This window comes from Habropoda laboriosa, unplaced genomic scaffold, assembly GCF_001263275.1.
Source record: "Habropoda laboriosa isolate 0110345459 unplaced genomic scaffold, ASM126327v1 scaffold225, whole genome shotgun sequence".
In the NCBI taxonomy this organism is placed as follows: domain Eukaryota; kingdom Metazoa; phylum Arthropoda; class Insecta; order Hymenoptera; family Apidae; genus Habropoda; species Habropoda laboriosa.
Genome location: NW_017100368.1, coordinates 379,654 through 402,389, shown reverse-complemented (window position 1 = coordinate 402,389; position 22,736 = coordinate 379,654). Strand labels below are relative to the sequence as shown.

The 22,736-nt window shown below is 38.7% G+C and overlaps 1 protein-coding gene across 1 annotated transcript in view; it reads left to right on the top strand.

The window, feature by feature from the left end:
• Positions 1 to 212: 212 nt before the first annotated feature.
• The window catches only part of LOC108574746 (MAGUK p55 subfamily member 6), a 29,456-nt gene continuing 6,932 nt past the window's right edge, over positions 213 to 22,736 (top strand). Inside the window, 3 exon segments of the mRNA XM_017937381.1 lie at positions 213 to 318; positions 8,323 to 8,438; positions 22,579 to 22,735. Of these exon segments, the coding sequence (XP_017792870.1) occupies positions 213 to 318; positions 8,323 to 8,438; positions 22,579 to 22,735 (379 nt within the window).

The following is a 22,736-nucleotide window of genomic DNA, read 5'->3' as shown; positions in this document are numbered from 1 at the left end:
CGCGTCAAAAGTGGAGATCGGTCGACGACAACACGTGGAAGATTTAAGAGGAGAAAGAGGAGAGATAGTATGACAAGGTCGTCGATCGATCCTGGATTCAGGGAACCGGAAGTGAGTGTATACCAGTGGAACACTCGCGGTTGGGATCCATGCTGATCGTGATGACGATTGGCGTCACCTGAGACCCTGAAGTTCGTCTAGTGTTCGCCAGGATGAAGACAAGCAAGTCGTTGATGGATATCGAGGACATCTGCGGATGCTCCAGGCTACCCTCGATCATCCCGAGAAAGGAACTGCCGCAGCTCAGGTCCAGTTCCGGTGAGTTTAATGATGTACGGTGTGGACTGATGTGGAGTAGATTGGCTTGCCTTGGAGTTGAACAGGTATATGGGTCGAAGATTGAGTACAGCTGGATAGTGCTTTGTTGACTGTAATAGTAATATCTTGATTTACCACTGTTCATTGTTGTCGTGGCTGACGAGTGGTTCTCCAACCAATTCTTTTCATGTAGGGTAATTTCGGGGGAGACGCACCGTAGGGAGAGATGCACCGTGTTTGTTTATGACAACACTGGACGATTGTCAACTTTATTTTTCAGCTGCCGTTATCGTTAGTCGTGTTTATGAAGGCAACTTCATACGGAAAAACGCGTCTACTGTATTATTTAAGCGTAATAAATATATAAAAACTTCTCGGTGCTCTGAATTTCTGGCAAAATATTTTTGTAAGCGGTCAGTAAAAGTGTTATTATCTTATTATTGCGTAGCTTCAGCTATTTATTTCTTTTATTTTTCAACTTTTGTATTTTGACCAAATTTTCTGCAGGTGGTTTTTGTTTCTGTACAAGTGCATCTCTCCCTCAGTTTAGGGAGAGATGCACCATTAATTTAACTTTGTGTAGCACACGCCTAGGGTACGTAGGGTAACATGGAGAAAAGAAAAACTAAGAGAAGTTATTTGAGTTATCTGAGAGAGTATGGAATATCAAAAAAGGCTCTCTTAAGAAGATTTGCATTCGGTTTGGAACAGGAAAATTTTTCCGAAAATGTATTCTCCGTTCTGTAATTTGTGTGGTAGAGGAAAACAAAGAATAGAAGAACGAAAGAGGTGCGTCTATCCCGAATCTGAGGTGCATCTCTCCCTAGGCCCTGGGGAGAGATGCACCTTTTCGAATTTTCTTAAAAAGCAAATTAAAGTATTGGAAGAAAGATTTTATAGACTTAATGCTACATTTTGTTAAAGAAATTGAAGTAAATAATTAAACTATACTTACCTATACTTTTAATTGTTTTTATTTAAAATTTTACAAACAGAAAACAAAATGTGGTGCGTCTCTCCAGAAGATACCCTATTTTAAAAAGTTTCGATATTTAAATTCGAGTTGGTAATGAATCTGATTGGCTGAATTTAAATCTTGAATACATAGTTTGAATGTCCATGGCTGAATTTAAATTTTAGAATTTGGATATTTGAATTTGGTGGACTGAATTTAAATATTTCAATTCGAATAATTTGAACTTGATGGACTGAATTTAAATATTAGAATTTGAATATTTGCATTTGAATGTTTCAATTCGATTGGCTGAATTGAAACATTCGAATTTTTAAATAACAATTTAGCATTCGTAAACCCAAGCCTTTTCATTGATTATCCTCAGAAATCCTCTAAGAGCTTTAATAAAGATGAAATTTCATTGCATCGTTTCATTCTCAATTCTTCCAAGAGCATTCGTTCCCTTCCGTTCGGCACTTGGAATTGTTGACGATCGTCTGGACCTCGGTACGCGCGAATTCGATGGAAATTCATCCTGGATATTGATTTAACCGTTTCACTCGACTTCCGCCGTGAACTTTTCCTTCTCTATAAGTTTTGTTTACAATTTCCCGAAGGTTCTTCCCTCTCTCTTTCACGAGGTGGCAGTGATCCTGTTAAATTTAACGTGATTTCTGGGGAAGCACCATCGATGCTGGCTTACGTTCCAATTTCCACGTCGTGGTTCACACACGTTTCACAACGAGAGACTTTGAATATCATTGCCACCTTAACATACTCTTTTCAAAAAAAAAAAACAATAAGATAAATCTGAAATTTTAGATCGAAAATGTGTTCTTTCACGGAATTTCAATAGAATTCCACACAATTTCATGCAATTCTCAATTTAAATAATCCCTCACTTCTCTCAAGCAGAGTATACACGGCGTCGTGGAAAACTCACAATAAAGAGGCGATCGATATCAACACACGTGCTCCCGAAAGGAAAACTCGGACGATCGATAAAGCTCGTAACAAAAACCACTACACAACTTCGCGAACCTTGAATGAATACTAATTCCAGCGATCGCTATACCATCGCGAAATCGTCTCTCAAAGAATCCCGACCACCGTCATATCTTTATTTCATTTCTGCGAATTCTAATTTTATTAATCCCTCATTTTCCTCCACTTCGCTTTACCATCCTTCTTAGAAATCATATCTCTCGAGACTCTTCTTTATTTTCTCCAGACTTTCTCGAAATCTCCCTTTCCCCCAAGAATTGTTTTCCACTCAGAATGTTACATTCTTCAACTTTATTACCCCCTTTTCCTCCAAAAATAATGTTTGTAATTCTGAAATTTAACGTTTCGACCCATTTTTAAGTATGACAATGAATCTCTAAAAGTTCCTCTTTCGAGTAGCTTATGAAATACAATTGGACAGATCAAACGACGGTGTTTCAACACTGAATCCGTCATTTTGTACACTGTGTCGTGTTCCTTCGTTTCTAATATAGGTATCCAGCTTCACAGAACTGAACAGATGGTTCACGTCCGAATTTTACGAGCATCGTGATAAGAGGCAGTTCCGGATCCTCGAAACGACGAGATCTTCGAAGGGAGAGTGTTTTTAAAAAATTAATTGAACGCCACGCGAGCGTACGTGTGTTTCTTTAACCTAGAACTAAATAAACCGCGATAAAATCGCGATAATGTCGATCGATGGGCCGCGATGATCGTCTGCTGACATTAAAGCGACGGAATAAATTACGTCCCATAAATGTGTTTCACGCGGTATTAATGCTGTGACCTAAAGCAAAGAATTTACAAGAAAAGGATTACTAAGCAAAGTTAAACAATTTCAAACTAACGAATTACAAGTCATGAAAGCACTCAAGTACAGATATTCGAAGTTTGAGAAAATTTAACAATTTGTGCTTGTCATCAAGTATTACTTAGCAAAGTTAACAAATTTCACACTATCGAACAATTTAAAGAGACAACGAATTAATAATCGTATAAAAACGCTGAAGCAAAATACCAATACTGGAAAATTGAAAAACCTGAGAATTTTTACTTTGCATTTAAACATTCTCCCTCAGCTTCGCAATTTTGAATAATCAAAAATCGTATAAAAGCACTGACCAAAAAAACCAATATTCGAAAATTGAGAAATCTGACAATTTCTACTTACCACTATCTCGACATCCCAATTTAACCTTTTCAGATGCTCTGACAAATACATGCAAGATCAATTATTTAAAAAATATGAAAATATAGCGAATAATAGAGAAAATCTCTCGATAAAATTTGACACAGGTAATACATAATCTCCTAACAATTTAAAACGAGCAAAACATAGCTAAATACGAAATTCAGTCACTTCTTCCAGCTTTGAAAAAGATGGCTCTTGAAGAGATTTAAACAACCTTAAGCAGAAACAAGTGTTACAAAAAGGCAGTAAAAGTTCCTCGAAAGAGCCGAAAAAAAAAAACACGGCAGAAAATCCGTGACGTTTCCACGTCGAATCCCCGTGACTACCTCGTTTCTCTTTTCTTTTGTTCACTGCAGCCTGCAGAGGCTCCCCTACTCTTGGAACCAGCTGGTCCGTTTCTAGACCCATCTTCAGAAGCCTCCGATTCTCGTGGGCAGTTAGCCGGTGGTGCTTGGCGTTTCCTCTCTCCCTTCCTTGCTCCGTGGTTTGTCTGGAAAAATAAGAATAGCTCTCCTTTCCCTTTGATCCACCGTTCCTCCGGCGAAATCTCTTCAGAAACGCCAGTTTCGATCGTTCTCCGGCGGCGGTAACATCGAGAAATCTGTGTTCCATCGTGTATACCTGTTTCTCAAAGTGTTTCTCAGATTTACTCGTGCAGTAGATCATCGATCGAAGACAGTTTCGGTTCTCCAATCTTCGAGTGAAGATGAAATTTTGGTGGAACAGCGATGCTTCTCGACGATTGAAGATCGAAGGAGAGTGAAAATCTTGTCGGGAATTTTTTAGGAATATTCGAGACTTCACGGGGCAAGAATGAATTGCACACTTTGTGCACAGTAAAGGGTAATTACGAGACAGAAATTATGTAAGAGGCTAAAACTAGTTTAAGGTTGTTACAAAGTCTAACCTGTGTTATAGAATGAAATCACGTGAAACGGTAATAAGAGCGTAAAATGGGACAGATATAAATACGAAGATAATGAAAAGATTTTGCAGTGTGATAGAGAATAAACGGAGGATAAAGTTATATGTTTTGCAACTGTTCCATCAGAACGAAGAATGTACGGTGAAATATTTGAAGAACTGCGTTAAACCCTGACAAATGAAATTTACACTTCACTAATTTTTCAAGTAATCATACCAAAAGAATCAAACAAAATACAAAATTTGTGCACCGAATCGCCAATTACAAGAACTCAAGGCCACGAGATGAAATTTCTAAGAAAAATGCTTTGGTGACAAAAGAAGGGTCTCCTTATTCTTAACACCTTCAAACCTCGGAAACTTTTCTCTCTCGTTCGTTCGTGAGTTAATATTTCAGAAACCAGAGGAAGTGAGAATTTGGAAAGGAAAATTTGAAAGAATATCTGAAAAGCTAAAGAAAGTTTAAAAACAGTGCTCTCAACCCTTTGAAACCTGATAAGAAAAGCCTCGCAATATCTCTAAAATAATAAAAAATATCTAAAAATAAAACCGAAAAATTTCTTTTTATACGCAGAATAGTTGGAAATTTAAAGGGTCAGAAGTGTGAGCACCGATGGTCATCCAGACACCTGAGGGTTAGAAAGCGGCACAGATTTCCTGGTGCACAGGGGCACGATCGTGGAGCGCACGCTCGCCTAGCTCAGTTGTGTCCCATCACCTCCACAGGGTGTCGCTTTCGGTCCCCTGGTCGAGGTAACAGACCCGGGGCCCCAGCAGGTGTAACACAGCGTTTCCATTCACCGCGACGTGCTCTCGTGGAACGGACCCAACGTGCACGCTCCTACGCCTCGAAAGAAAATCTTGCTTGCTCTGTCTTGACAAACACTGGCCTAAGTGTCATGTGGAACGAAGCGACTTCGAGAATCAGTGAATGCCTCGCGACAGGTGCTAAAATAAAGAAACTGTTTGTTTGAGAAGTGATAGAATTGTTGTTCGCGCGACGGAGAAGTGAAGGGATAAATGTACTTTGTTACAGTGTCCGAGAGGAATGTGGGAATGATAGGGAACGTCTCGAGACTCGAAGGCGGAAAGCAGAGGAAGATAGTGAAAATGTGAATATTTTTTTACCGAGACGAATTTTACGTGAGAAACCATAATTGATTCGAAGATTGTGATATAATAAGAAACATCAAGATGGTCTTCTTCGGGAGAAAAGAGAAGATAGAGGATCGTCGATTGTTGGACAGTATCGACGCCGTGAATGGGACCAAACTGTACCACATAGAAAATGGTAAAATTAGTATAGAAGTTTAATTGAGAAGAGGTTTGATTGATTTCTCATCGGAGAAAATTCGACGAAGTTCCAAGCACTGAAGTTTCCCGGAGGACTGTTTCCCATTCTCGGAATCCGCGAAATTAAAGAAAAATGTTTATTCAATCTGAATATGATTTCGCGTATCTCCCGTTTTCTTCGTATCCAAATATTATTCCTCGGCGATTCTGCAATTTCCATTTTCACGCGAAAAGAAATGCAACGGACTTATTTGCCAACTGAACAGCCTCTAACGAAAATATTTTCTAACCTGATCTTGACAAAGTGGAAAATAGAGAAAATTCTGTAGATTAAGAGGAGGATTATAGCCTGAAGCGAAATCCTTCGACAACTCGATCTTCCTTCGTGTCATGAGAAGAAAAATTACAGTTGATTACAATTTTATATTGATCGGAAATCGATTATCGGAGAAGATTACAAAATTTCTGTTTCACATTTAAAAAAAAGTTTGCTCATTTTTTAAATGATAAACGACCCTATACAGAATAATCTCCAGTTTAAAAGGAGAACAATTCTCTCAAAAAAATACATAAATAAAAAACGAAAAATTAACTTCTTCATTGATCCATGACAAGAACCTAACCTAACCTAACCTGAAAAGTAAACAAAGTGCCCAGAATAAAGATTCTGTAGAACCCAGAGTCAAAGTTCCATTTAATGAGATGTCTTTAATTTGCTATAATATCGATAACGATTAGACAGATTTAAGTACAATTTCCGTCGGTTCTAGATCAACCGAGATATAGGTCGAGGTGTTCTAGAAAGATGATACCAGCAATCGCTATATGTATCTCGAGTCTATGCTCTCCTCTATAGCTTCGTTAACCGCGTACATTTATCATGCAACTGGTATACCGTCGTCGACACCACTTATCGTCGCACGTTCAAGAGGCCAGTGGTCGTTTATCGGTACCATTCGAGAACCTCGAGAATCCCTTGTCTCCGATAATTAAACGCCATAAAGCATGGAGGTACAACCTGCCAGACAAGTTACATCCTTTTGAATAAATTCGTTCCGTCGATATGCACCATTCATTTACAAATCGTTCGACAAAGAGAGACCGAAATGTGACACGGAGTTGGACTCTAATTAGTCCTGCTAGAATGGATCCAATGTTAATTGACACCAGTTGGAACGTATTATTAGCAGACATAAGAGACTTCAGTCCTTGAGCTTGCTCCATATTGCATTTAGGAGTGATTTATTTGTACGTACATACAAGTACCCATGCATTGATCCGCGATTGATTAGAATGGATATTGTTGTCGTTGGAAATGAGGATTTGGTTCAGACTGTAATTAACGGATTATTAACTGTACTATTGGAGATTTGTAGTGGATTCCAAGGGTGATGTTTAATGTATGAAGAAAAAATTTCAATGGAAATTTAATTAGGATTCACCGTGGGGAATGATTATTGTCGGCAATGTTCAATGATTTTCCAGTTGGGGGATCTGAAAGATTCTCGTTTTGTAGGTCCGTTGGTGTAATTGTAGGTAATTGAAGCATTAAGTACCTTTTGTTTCTTCGTCTAACTGTAACTATGTAATTATTTCGTTAATCGTAGGAACATTTCATTCGAAGATTTTCCCATCCATTTTTCATATGAATCATTTAACTGTGCGTGACCAATTCTTCTTTCAACTTTGAAAAAATTCTACTCGAGTGAATTCTACCCTTCAATTTTCCAAATGTTATCCATTACAATTCTAATTACACTCAATTAAATTACCAATTACCTCTTTCCTCCTACCTAGCTCTATCTAAGTAATTCTTTCTTTATCTTAAAAAAATGAATCTACCCCTCAATTTTCCACATGTCACTTCTTCATCGTTCCAATTTTATTCAGTAGAATCATCAAATACTACTCAAACGATTCCCCAAAAAATTCATCCCTGGAACAAAAGTCAATTTGCCAAATGTTATTCCGTTACTACATACTTACTTAAATTATTAATTAACTCTTCTCTCCTACCCAGCTCTGCCCAAGTAATTATTCCTGCTAAATTCACCCCCTCAATTTACCAAATTAAATTACCAATTAACTCTTCTCTCCTTTTTATCCCTGCAATTTTCAAAAAATTCGAAAAAATTCATCCCCAAATAAATCCACCCCCTCAATTTTCCCAATCCAGCAATATTCTAATTCCACTCAAATAAATTAGCAGATACCTCTGCCTCGTTTCACCTAATTCCACTCTAACAGTTACTTCTCTAATCCTAAAAAAATTCCACGAAAATCCATCCCCGAGTGAATTCCACCCCTTAAATTTCCAAAAGTTACTTCCTCGCCACCCCAGATTCCCCGCCATCAAAAAATTCATCTCTCGAGTAAAAGTTAGTCGACTCTGTTCGAAATCACGTTTGACGCGGTGCCTTTCGATTTTTCCACCGAAAACGTCGTCGCGTGCACCGCGACGCCAGCCACCTGTGGCTGCCCCAATATTGATCGACGGTGGATGGCCACACCCGGCGTCCCCTCGCGTCGCTCTTTTACACCCCAGCCTAGACGCTCGTGCCGGTAGTGTCGTTGCCCTTCGCGCGTCGACGAGGTAGCGACAGTGTTATGGAAAAGTGTCTGGTCACTGTTCCAGCCGCCTTCATGCACGTACGCGACAACCTGGAGGAGCTGGGCAAGGTGGCCGATGACACGGACCTGCTGTTCCTCAAGGGTCTTCTGGACAGCCCTGTGGTTATGTCTATGGTGAAGGTGAGTGAAACACTATTGCGACAGCGTTACATCATCGCCCTTCCATTTTGAGACGCAAAAGTTGCCGATGGCTTACTCCACAACCATTATGAATCTAAGAATAATTTCTTTCTCTTTTTGCTACAAATCCACTGTATAAACTGAAGAATTTTCAGCGTGTCGTTATTGGTGCAACTGTAACTCCGAATAATCGAGTAAATAATTCAATGCAAAGTTTGATTTTTGCCGAGTGTGAAAAGAAAAATGATCGTTTAAATGGTAAGTCTAATTTTTTTCTCTCGAGATTGGAAGAAACCCGAAGAATTTTTTTAACAACTTCCGTGTTTCAGAATAGTTCGGTAAATAATTTAATGCAAAGTCTGAATTTCGCGAGGTTCGAACCTACTCTGACCAAATATCATAAACAATGACCATCGAAAAGTTGATAAATCGTACTAAATTAATCCCAGCAACACGAAACGAATAGTTCCCTACAGAAAAAATGTTCCAACGATGATTAACAACAAACGGCACAATGTGCGAGTTTCCACTGCGAGGAGAGTTCCGTTTGTGACACAATGCTCGCGTTGCTTAATAGTTATTTTTCGGAGCGAAACATCGAGGCAACGGCGATTAATTGCGATCATAATCCGCCGTGTGTGTATTATTTTTGCCACCGGCGAAACAAACAATAGCGAGCACGGTTGTTAGATCATGCGCTTTACGGGCAGATGGCTCGGGACACATGCACGTGCCACGTGTTTACTACGGGCGGTTCGATTTTACGCGAGATGGAGTGAAAGATGCTCGTTTTACGAGATGAAAATCCCTCGTGTTAAGTACGAGTTCCCGTCGTTGTGGAACGAGTTAAACGTAGAACGTGGTCTAGTCCCTTGGTTATACGATCTGTAAGAATCGTACGTGTCGTTGAACCCGTTTCTTCCACGCTTCAGGCTAGTCTGCAATCGGTCTCTCGCAGCTTGTTCTTAAAAATAGGAGAGCACTCGTGCTCCTCTAGAGCAACTCATTCGTTTGCTGCTCTGTTACTATTTCGTCTTTTTTATTCATCGATTCGAGTACACTTACCACTCGCGAATGAACACTTATCACCAACGAGTGTTTATTTCTTCTTCTTCGCTGTTCTCCGTTGAGTTTTCTCTTAAATTGAGGATCGTTTGTAAGAAAGTCCCATTCTTTGCTGTAATTTTCTGCTGTGTGAACACCTATGGTTAGTTAAATACGACACTCGTGATTTCTAGTTTATAACGATTAAAATTCTCCCTCTCGAAACGCTAGCGAAGAAACACGAGTTTCTTCGACTTTTAGTTCCGACGGAGTAAGTGTCGTTTGTTTCACTTTTAGCTTCAGGAAGCTTTCTGCGGGTATTGGGAACACTTTCCATTGTTATATTTCGTTCTGTATGATGGTATTTATTCGAACTTTCTATATGCCGCCTCATTACACAGGTCTTGATTTATTTCGACTGTTTTTATGAGCACGACACGAGGTGTGAACGATGAGTCTCCTGTTTTGTGGGAATAAACGAATAATTCGAAGAATTTCTATGTATAAAATTGATAATTAAAGCTGGTGCTCAACGAGTTGAAACCTAACCGATCATTTCGATTAAATTGTTCGTGACTTCGTTTACAATTCTAGAAGAAAAAAATCGTGGTGAAACTTCCTTCGTTAAAAATTCCGAGTATTCGAACAATTAAATCAAATTAACTACTGTACCTCGTTCAGTTCACAACTGTTCCTCAACACATTAAACAAACCGAACAGTTCAAACATTTATTCGTTTCATTCAACTTCTTTCGACACTTCGCCTCGTTCATAGTTATTTCTCAACTACCAAACAAATCGTTTAATTTATTTTATTTATTTATTACAAAATTGCACAGACAGAGACCAGACGAGATATCGATAATTATGAACGAAAAAAGATTAAGTTGAATCATTGTACAAGTAAGAAAATTTGGATGACACACACATGCGCACACAGAGAGAGAGAGAAAGTTGAATTTACAAGCTCTTTCACCTAAATCTTCCTCGTGACGTAATTTCTACAACAACAAATTACAGCAAAATTTCTTCATCCTCCACTTGCAAATAAGAGGCACGAAGTTTGTTCGTGAAGGAAGAATTTTCATGTGCCCAGTGTCTCGCACGAGTCTCGAACGGAAATTTTCTTTGTTCTTTTTACGCGATGCTTGCATCACGGTTCCCTGTAGAACGCCCACTATATTTCGGTCGTGGCACACATCTCCCTTGAAAGTACGTCGATCCCCGATGAAAATATCATTATCCCTCGATCTTTGTGAATTCATCAGCGTGACGTCACTCTCCCTTCCGTCGCCGCCATTGCGTAACAATTAGGGGAAACGAGGAGGAACAACGACGTCTGGTGATCATTTTTTTTCAACGATGCCTCGTGTGATTTCTTCATTTTTCACCTGCTCAATTTTTCTAAGTGATTTACGTCATTTGAGAAAAATTCCAAGATTTATGAGATCTTCCCGACGGTTTGTTATTCGATATTCGCGCAGAGGAGCGAGAACATTCGATTTGGAATATCTAATCTGGATGTGATCCAACGAGCAAATGCGTTTCTTTTTTAAACATTCTTGGAACCAGCGGAGAGAAGAACTGCGATTTTCGATTTCTAAAAATATTCCGAAAGGTAAATGTTCGTTAAGGGGTTACGTACACCTGGAAAGGATAAAAATAGGTGTAGATTTTGTGAATATTTTTTAGAGTGTGAAATTTTACTGTTTTATTAACGATTATTCGAGATGGCTGCAATTTCAGGCAGATTAGACATTTAGATAGAAACATTTCTAGAAAATCTAGAATTTGTCAGGTTAGACGACTTCGCGATTTTTTAATAATGGAAGTAAACGCGCTATGAATTTGAACTTTCCGTCGTTCGAAGAGACGTACTTTTGCCTAATAAAAAAAAAAAAGTGACAATCATACGGCTATTTTTATGGAGCCTCTTTTCAGAATGCAACACTTGTGCCATTTACCCGAGACGAAAGAAACTCAACAAATTCTTAAGGTAGCTAATTTAAAAAAATGCTAATTTCCCGTGAAATAACGGTCGTTTAAACATCATTGATGCCTAAATTCCTTAAAAACACTATAAATTCATCGTACAAATTTTTCGCGAATTACAATTCCAACGAGGTTTCGAAAAATCCACGTTTCTACCCTGCAAAATGGTCAGAATATTGGAGAAAAAAAGTCGACGATATTCATGACTGAAAAAGGTTCGGAATTATCTTGTCCCGATCGACTGCACGCTTTCCAACAAGAGGCTCCTCAGCACCTGCCAGGCCCACATTCCATCCTGTTCTTCGGGGTCAGCAGGTAGAAAAGTCCCGTCTGGTGTCAAAAAGTCGTTAAGAAGTCGGTATCCGTTTCCGGCTGAGCTCGAAGCAACAATAGATATCGTTGACGACGAGGCGTTGCTGATTTTTGCCGAAAAATCACCGGTGACAAGTGTGAAAAGCAACCCACCGGTCTTTGAAAATTGACCGACTAATGTTTGAGAAAACCGTGAGAACTTTTACCCTGGAGGCGGTTTCAAGGCGGTCGTTTAAGCGTGCAGAGTTTCTGGAATAATATTGTTGGAAATTGCTGGTGTGTTTAGGGAGTGTCTTAATGGCACAGCGGAACGTTGTTAGCTAGGTTTAATGGAGCAGAGAGGTCGCCTGAGATAATAGAAAAATTTAAATTAACAGGGTTATTGTGGAAGGAGGGACATGGAGGCAAAAGTGGGGCAAAATCTCGTCAGAAAATGAACTAATTTGGTGGAAGGTTAGTTGGATCAAGTGAAGAATCAACGTTAATTTTCCTTCTGGAAAATATTCCAATTTTGTAGATTTTTAATTTGAAATTTAATAACAAAAATTAACACCCCTGATGGTGCTAACTCCACCTGTAAAAATATTGTGACAACTGTAAAATCACCTGTGTATGAATGAATTTCTACCTAACTACTTGTCCTTTTAATTTCCTAATTCTCAAGATATTTATAAAAATTACTGTTTTATGCAATTTGCTTAACACGTTCGCTACCAGCGCCGCATATAGCCGACGTCCCGATTCTTGTATCTGAGCCCAGCGCCGCAGATGCGCTATAACGTATTGCAACAAATTTCGAAATGAACAGTATTGTTGAGCTGAAAACAATAAAATAGATGTAGGATGTCCTCGGTCTAGAGATAACTACATTTGCTCATTTCGAGTGTTATAAATACATCCTAAAAAGACCCATGCCAGTTTAAGGACATATTCTAACAAAAAACACCCTGGGCTGTGGTGCAAGATTTTCTTCTCAGACCCTGGTAGCGAACGTGTTAATTTAACCCTCAGCTTGCATATACTCTATTCAACCCCCTCAGTGAAATGCAACAGAATTTCTGAATTCCTTACACTCGTTGAATAATAAAATTTCCAATTTAATTGAACATTTATGCATCTTCCATCTTCAACGAAAACATCAATTCGAATTCACTGTGAAAATGAAGTATTATCATTGCCTCTCGAATACCAAAAATTAAAAAAAAAAAAGAACGCCGTTGTTCCCTTTCAGAAAAACAATCTTCCAAAAATTAACTTTCAATTCCAACAATAACCAATCCTCGTCCTGCTATAATATCCTCTACCTCGAATACAAACTATTAACAAAAAAAGTATTGTTATTCCTTATAAAAAAAAATCTTTCAAAAATTAACTTTCAATTCCAACAATAACCAATCCTCGTCCTGCCATAATAACAACAATAACTTCCTCTCTGTTCCACCCTTTAACATCCTGCACGGCTACCTTTCGAAAACTGTCCCTCGGACAAGTCGATGGAAAAGCGGAAACCGCGAGTGCTCCTCGGGAATGAACAAAGGCACTTCCTGTGGCGAGAAGGAGCAACGAGTCGAAGCAAAACCGTGAATCACGCGGTCGCGCGCCAGCGCAACGGCGCAGGAAGTCGTACTGGCAACTCGTGAATAATCCGGGCCCGTTAATTGACAAATCGTTTGTCGCGACTCCTCTGATATCCCTGGTAATTGACCGCGACCCCGGAGAACCCCGTCAATTGGCCCTGGACCTCGTGTTATACACGAGTCATCGGTCATAGTCGGACTCGCGGGCAGAAATCGCGAGACACCGCGCGTCACGTCGCGTGCACTCGCGTACACACGCGCCACGATGTAATTTCAACCGGTTTTGTAATCACGAAGAGGAGGGGACGGGCAAGGGAGCCGCTCGTGTACGCCACTGACGCACATGTAAGTGACAGGGGCGTAGAGGAAGGATCAGAGTGCCACGAGCTTTGTTTAAATAATTTGCTTTGTAACGAGTCAGAGACAAGGTGTAAATTATCGTTCACGGTGGGATGAAATAGTTATATCAGCGACGAACGTTCATTTTCATTCTAACTTTACCTTTATCTTCTATCGAATTTTCTTGTGAACTTGTGACTCGTAAGTAGGCCGCGGTAGATCGTAGGGTAAGCGGTTAATGTAGCGTTTTGGTGTAGTAAAGGAAATTACACGAAGTATGGTTGATGTTGGAAAATGACGAATCGAGTGAAATTTAGTTGACTTTGAAAAGAGGATGAAATTGGAAGAGAATGTTGATTTTATAGAGTTGAGAGGGTACTAGGTTTTAGAGGTTGAGGATGACCCTAGGGAATGAATGAGGAATGGCTGTTAAGTGAACGATGAACGTGGAAGGGTTGAATACATTTCAATCACAGTTTTCTGATTTCGGGAATGTGAAAAGAAATTCGACAGATTCGTTCTAAACCACAGTTATTTCTTAATTTGTGGAATTGAGGACGGTTGAAAAATAATTATTCTCTATACACCTTCTTATTCAACGATGCTTGCCTTAATTTCATAATTTTGAGAATTTTTAAGGTTTCAATTTCTTTTAGTTGTCCAAGATTCGCCAAATCTTGCTTCGCTTTTTTTATCAAAATTTCAAGTTTCGCACAGCAGAGTGCAACGATCATTCGCTGACGATAGTTGCCTTTAACGATGCAGCCATACGATCCCGTTGTATCGCATAACGGATTGTTGTGTGTCATGAGAAGGGTCTACCTGTGTCGCAAGATCGACAAACCGATCGGTGTCGATGACTGCCAGCAGATTTTTTTACTATCGCTATTATGTTCATCGATCTGCTTGCAATCGAGTTGCACAATTCTTGAGATCAACGACTCTACGGTTAATAATATTAATTCTCGCAATTTGACACGAATCTTGCTGTTAAAAACTTCGAAGAACCACGAAAATGAGCATTTATGTTGAAGGATAAAAATAAAACGAAAGTTACCATCGTGTGTGCACACTTTCGTACACAGGAATGGCGCACGCAATCAGAATGCACGAGTAGCAAAAGAAACACCCCTCTACCTTTACCTAAGCAAGATAGCTAGGATATTTAACATTCCTCGCGACAAGGCACGTTCGCATTTACACGTAAGCACTACGCTTAAACGTTGTCATTTTCCTGTGTCGAAAGGTGTGCTGGAAATTCTGGGCGACGATACAGGGCAGATAATGGTACTATCGTGTACCAAGGAGATTCTATATGACCCATTTGCCTGAATAGTCGAATCTTAACACGTTCCCAAAATGAACTTAGTCGACTGAAACAATGACTAATTAATTCGCTTTTTCGAGGATATGTTTCTTACGTTTAAATAACACTGCCAATTTAATTATTTGATAATAATTTCAGGACAAATTCATTTCTGCATTGATAAAGCACGTGGGCGAATTTAAATTACTCGATGAATAGTAAACGTGTTAACGTTCGATGCTTGGTGAGATATTGTCGGATATATAAATGGGCATTTGTTGAGCAAATGTGTTCCAGTGAACAAATAGCCAATTGACCTAGGTAATATTGCATTAGGTAAATTTTAGTTCAAGGTTGAGGGAGAGCTAAATGTTAATTGAAGATTTGAAAGAGAAACTCTTTGAGTAGGTATACGACTGTGGATACTCTTTAGAAATTTATTTAGCTACAGTGTAACTGGCAGTTAATTATCTTAGGACCTAAGACTTAGGTCAAGCCTATCTGCTGTGTACACTCCGCTAAAAAATGTACAAACATTACAAGGTTCTCCAAAATGGCTTCCATTTGAAGCAACCACTCCTCACAAAAAACTATCGACAATTTGCAACTATAAAAGTTTAACTCTCGACAAGATAAGACTACATATTTACTATTTATGAAAATGGAGCTGAACTTGTTACATTTAAAAAAAAATGTAGAGATGGTATGCCCTGAGTGTATGAAATCTTTTCATTCTTAATTACCACATATGTGGACGTTATTGTTTTTTTTGCATATTATTAATGTTTTTCAACTTTTTTTATTTGTTTAATTGCTACAGACTTAAAATGAATAAAATATAACTACAATCCATAAAAAATTTGTTCATTTCTTTCTAATTTAAAAAAAATCGTTCCTGAAGAGGTTAAATTTCAAATCAAATCGCCCAATACCTCCAATACAACTTTGCACCACAAAATTACCAATTACTATTCCACAGTTCTTCGAAATCCTCCACCAATTTCCAAAACCCCAAATATCATCACCAACCTATTCCACAATTCTCTACTAATTTCCAAAACTCCAAAAATCACCAGCAACCTATTCCACAATTCTCCAAAATTCTCTACGAATTTCAAAAACCCCAAAACAGTTCACCATACCTATTCCACAATTCTCCAGAATTCTCCACCAATTTCCAAAACCCCAAAACAGTGCACCATACCTATTCCACAATTCTCCAAAATTCTCTACGAATTTCCAAAACCCCAAATATCATCACCAACCTATTCCAAAATTCTCTACTAATTTCTAAAACTCCAAAAATCACCAGCAACCTATTCCACAATTCTCCAAAATCCTCTACGAATTTCAAAAACCCCAAAACAGTTCACCATACCTATTCCACAATTCTCCAGAATTCTCCACCAATTTCCAAAACCCCAAATATCATCACCAACCTATTCCACAATTCTCCAGAATTCTCCACTAATTTCGAAAACCCCAAAACAGTTCACCATACCTATTCCACAATTCTCCAGGAATTTCCAAAACGAAATCGAGCACATATAGAAAGGGGTCTGATACGAAGCCATGGACGGCCCTGAGCAAAACGTAGCGGAGTGTTGCATACCATCCGAAGAAGGGCCCCCACCTGTTTCAGGCTGGCAGCCTGAACGAGGAGAACTCCAGTCCGCGGTGGGGGTGAAAGAAACGTCAGTAGGCGCGGCAGTTTTCTGACGCCGCTTACCTAAGCAACACACACCGTCAGTTACGCGTGTCCACCGTGATATTCGCCATTGTCCACGGTGTGTGAAGCCCTTCGTCAGCTTCTCTGCCGGCTATTTACCCCGTTTTCGTTTATCCCTCCTGTGACTACACTATCACACACGGCCCTGTTACGATCGATACGAAACTCTGCTGCTCCGGGACGGTGGCCAGCTCCGTTCTCCAGAGAGCGGCGTCCTAGCTGCTAGAGACAGGCGACCTCTGCGTTTCTTCCTGTCTGAACAGTAAGTCAGGATTTCGTGATCTTTGTGAACGAGAAAAATTGTTCGAATTAACATCGAAGGGTTGATCGAACCGTTTCGAAGGGGTGAACAGTGAGTTCGATGTGAAAATATGGGTGTCATGTGTGAGAAAAGGCTGTCGCTGCTAAGGAGACACGTGAGATCCGGAGAAAGCGGGATTTCTTGACCGTTGGTCTCTCTTTCGATCCTCCTTCGCGTCTCCAGAGAGATCTTGAGGCTCTTCGTGGATTATTCGATTCGTTTGGTGCACAGTTTTTGTGATTTTTTAGGAGAGATTAGAGTTCAGAGATCTGGATTTTGAATCTCGATTTTTGCGATTTTCGAATGATTCAGTGAATAAAATTCTGAAGAGCTTCCTCAGGAATCTCGATTTTGAATAATTCGTTCTACCTGATCTTGTTAAATTTCAGGAAAAAAGTGCGATCGATTTTATTTAGTGTTCCATAAAAGTTTCGTATATTCTATTGATTTTCGCTTCCGAAAAGTTTGAAGTCAGAGACACGCGTCGATGTAAGAATTGGCACGGAATTGATATGCAACGGTTCCCATCGTATTCGTGTCGAAACGTCTCGTTATCGATGCACGTAACGAATGGAAAAGCCGTTGTTTGTTCTTTAACAAGTAACAATCTTCGTGTTTGTTTCGTGAGAGGTTTTTCAGGGACGTCACGGAAGACCGGGGCAGTTCATTATAGGCTGCGACGTTCGTTGAACGCCAGCTGTTTTCCGTCGTCATCGTACTCCATGACAAATGTGGTGTAATTAATGCACAAGAGAAATTACGATATTGCGACATACGTGGAAATACCTGTTCGTTCCTCTTCGTTTCTCCACGATTCTAATTCCTTTTTTTTTTTCTTCTTCGAAGAATATCCAAACACAACTGCACTTTCTACCTCAAATTTCATCCTTGTCACTTGAAATCTCCACTTTACTGCGGGCTACGTGATTATGTTCAATTCTTTCTTTTCATTCGAACATATTTAACCTGTTAACTGGGCTCACGATTTGGGTCGCTAATGACCCAAGTGAAATTTCACTCTTGCATTTCTTCCAAACAAATGTTCATTTAAAAGTTTTGAAAATTTGACTTAACGAAAGATTATAACAGTATAGTGGAAATTTTGGTAAGTGTTCGTCAGATTTTTTGAAAGTTTAGAACAGTAAAAATGTTGAACTTGGACACAAACGACCCAGTTTTATGTACATTTGTGATATTGCAAGATTTGGTCATTTATGAGATTTCTAATATTTTACCCACCCGGTACATTCACTCCATTAACTTCTTCCTACGGAATCTGAAAAAATATTTCGCATTAATTTTTGATAAAAATTGTAACCAAACACCTTCATTTTGGTTCCTTTAAATGTGAATACGACGCATTTTATATTCAGTACTGACATAACGGTACAATTAAGAATGACTAATCTCTTAATAAATAAACCTTCCCCGGTTAACATTTAATCCTCGCGGATAAAGTGAAATTACGTAGACTACAGTAAAGAGTAAGATATTTTGAGTCCTCGATTCCTCGATAATTGTCTAGTCTCGGAATGAACATTTCTGTTCGATTCGTTCTTATCACTCGAGCACGTTTAATTCGTGCAAATGAAGAAAAGTGAAAACTTCAAATCCTCAAACTTTTTTAACAACCCTCTAATCTCAGAGCAAACATTTCGAAGCAATTCGTAGTATTCAAGTTCTCACTCTCGTCAATTTCCACGTTCACGAATTCGAGTTGCCGTAAATTATACTCTATTTTCCTAAGAACCGAGTATAACACGCTTCCAACCGTGATCTTTGATGTCTCTCGTCGCATGTTGATTTATACCGCACACGCGGGTCGCGTGGGCAGAGACCTAAATCAAGAGTCCAACCTTTTGATCCTCGCCACCTCTAAACACGTGATTTTTTCTAGCAACCTGTGGCACATCGTAATTCGTACGGTCGCCGATACGCTGCAACAGTGTCGTGTAAATAGCGTGTATGCATCTGCGACGCACATGTATCGACGCGCGAATGATTCGATGATGAATCATCGCAACCGCGGCGAACGGCGACTTCGATGGCTTCGTGAAATTATTTCCTCCGGCGAATACACGAGTTCCGCGAAACACAAAGGAATCTTTTCATTCAATTTTATTCGATTAGTATAGGGTAACTGCACTTAATATGGAACACCTGATTTTAGAAGCTTGCCAAACACAGAGACGTGCTTTTCTTTTTAATGAAACTAACGTCAAAATACGACAGAATTAATAGATATTCGTATATTAATAGTTAGCTGTATGATAGTCTTGAAATCATGGTAAAAAATGTAAAAAAAAGTCAAACGCGGCGAGTTGAAGAAATCTCAAAGAACTTAAATTTTACTATGAAAAGTGCAAATAAATGAAGAAGACAATTAAACAAGTATCTTCCACTTTTGGAACGTTGTATATAATATTAAATAATATTCATAAACTCAACGTGTTCCATATTAGGTAGGGGAGACCAGGGCCAAAAGTTCCGATTTTGAGAAAACATAAAAATAACCGTAAAATAATGTATAATAATTTACTCTTAATTGGGGTAAGTTGTTCCTAAGAAATAAGAGTTGCCTTTTAACGAATCATTCATTTTCTAATGTAATAAAATACAATTTTATTAATAATGTTTATTTATTAAGATTCAGATCAACAAAAATATAAGTATTATCTTTAAAAGAAAACTAAAACCATACAGACTGATTCACCTAACTTAACGACTTGAAATTGCTCGTAAACTACTCGCTGTACGAAGTAGTGTATGAAGCAAAAGTTGCCTGATTCCAAGGGGGGGCATACCTTACAATAATCGCTTTTCTCTACATTGCTTTATACATAAAGTTTTGAAAGTCACCATGATTTTTTTAAACGGAACACCCCGTATTTCTTTCCAGAAATTAAAAGAGCTATTGCTCACGATTGAGAAGTAACAACCTGCCCCAAATCGCAGGAACAACTAGCCCCCATCGACACACGTGGCAATTTATGTGAATATTATGTCTGATAAAAATGATTGCAACGTGTTCTTAAATGTCATTTGATCAATGAGGACGAAACAATTAATAATTTCGACGTTAAATAATCGAGATAGACCAAAAAGTAACGATCGATACAAGATTCGCTGTCGCGGACGCTATTAAAATGGATGACAGAGTGGTGTGATTGACTCACGCGGCGAAAACCATTGAAAGCACAAGCCTGTCCCTTTTCGTTTTAAGGATATAACTATCGGAACAACTTACCCCGGAAACTTTTAATTACAAAAGTATATTACAATTATAAATTTAAAAAAAAGTGTTTATCTGTTAACAGTAAAGAATGTCTAAAAACAAATATTTCACGTTTCTATTAGACATTTACGCTTCGTCAATTTACTTAGATTATTGATACTTTTCAGCGTTTAGTTGAACGCAATGATACGAAACATTGAATTTCTTCTCTCAAGAACTTCAATTTTATTTTTTTTATACAATTTCTTGAATAATATCTTCGAACGAGAAGCTACATACGAAAAAGTTTCTTCGTGATTTCTCATCTTGGGTAAATTATTGATTTCTTTTTTTTTTTAAGTTTCAATACTCTTTTGTATACAATTTCTCACATACACTACCGGCCAAAAGTTTGGAATCACCGAGCATTGCAATGTACATAAAAATTTCCAAAAAAATGTCAGCGACTTTGAGAATTTTTTATCGTTCGAATCAATCGATATGGGAGAAATTGATAAATGTAGAATTGAGATAAAGTTCAAATCTATAAAAAATTAACAGCAGATTTAATATCGACGAAAAGTGGGAGGTGATTCCAAACTTTGAGCCTGTAGGTGTAGTTTCTTGAATATTACCTCTGAAGAAGTTATTCCCGAAGGTGTTCGTCCAAGCAGCGTTCTCCGTCGCCTTGTTCAGGTATCAAGCATTCTCGAAGGTGGCTCTGAAACGCTGAGAACGACCTACTTTCGTAATTACTCGTTCATTGTTGTAACGTTGCATTGGCTGGTTCAATGCGGAGTACACTATCCTCACGTGCCCGTCGCTAATCCAATCAAACCTCGTTGACGCCGGGTCATCGTTGCACAATGACAATTTCACGCTCGTAGGTGATAAATCGGCAAAAAATTCTTACTGCCTCCGTCATATCGAGAAACACTGTCACGTCACGATTAACCACTTTTGCAAAACCTGTTAAGAGGGATCATATAAAATTGCCATTTTTTTCTAGATCGAAGTAATAACGATGTATTTTCACAAAGTAACTATATTTATTTGTAATCCCAATATGCACTAAATTCTTAAAAAAAAAACATTACGACACCTGGTAATAAAACTTTGGGCGCGCTGATAAAGCACACTAAGCCAAAGAAATGTCCCTTTTTACTCGATGGTGAAAAAACGTAAAAATTCAGTTTCTGAGAGATAGTATCTATTAATGACTTTTTCTCGACGAGGTAATAATTGATATATTCTATTTTTATAAAAATTAGCGATTGACGAGAATTTTCCAATAATTAACGAGAAGAATTTATTATACAGAGTGTGATGAAAAAGAAGAGAAAAGAAGTGGAAATATTTTCCTGTAGAAGTATATTTGAGAAATCGTTGATCTCAGTAAGTTCAATAAGAGCCTCCATTTCTCCAGAGGTGTACGAGGGGGACAAAGAGTAACCAAGGTTCCTCATACGGTGAATTTAATGCGGAAACCCGTTTCGACTTTCACAACTGGCAACGGCTTAGCCGTTCACTGTTTGTGGCTTTAGCCGTAGAACGTGTAGCCCAGAAAGACGTTCGAGGCTCGAGGGATCCATTTTGTTTCGTCAATGAAAACCATTTCCTTCTGTAGAATTTCTTATACGAGTAAAAATTGATTGTACGGTAACTTTCGATCAAACATTGTACGATATCAGAAATGATAGTAAAACGTAAGTACAAGACATGCAGTTATTCTAATAAATTACCGAAATTTTTGTTAGCATAAAATGATATAAGTATTTAACCTAACCTAAATCAACATCAAAATTCTCATATTAACATTTTATATGCACCAAAACATTGTTTCTAAACTTTCGAAAGGAAGTTATACATTCTTAAAATTTTACACTCTACAAAGTCCCAAAAAAACATTATCTTTATGAAAATCTTGAAATTTCACACTTTAAAAAATTCCAAGAAATCATGGCACCTAATAATAAAATTGTGGGGTAAAACACCTTTTTACTTAATGGTGAAAAAACATAAATTACTCCTTTGCATGCTTCGCGTAATCCTTACATAAATGAAGAAAAACCATACACATTGTTTCACATGTGTATTTTACCAGAGAACCCAGGAAATCTTTGGAGAAAGATATCTAGAATGAAAACCGTGAATATGAAATATCCTACTATATTTAGCCTGAAAGGGTTACCTTTCGAACACCGAGCAGAGAAAAGTATCTAATCCCCGAAAGATGCTTCCAAAAAGTCGCCCGTCAAGTCAGTCGGTCGAACGAAAACCAGTTCCAAGAGAAGCCTCCCAATAACAGCGACCATAACTGTTGCAGGTCCAGGAGCGTTTGGAGGACCCTCCGCTCCACGTGGAACCGGTATGCTCGTCCGTCTGTGACATCGTCGACGAGGTGTGCCACGCGTTTCGCGCGTCCAGGGACGAGAAAGCGCGTGAATTGCTGCGACTTTTGAGGAGCTCGCATCTAAAAGCACT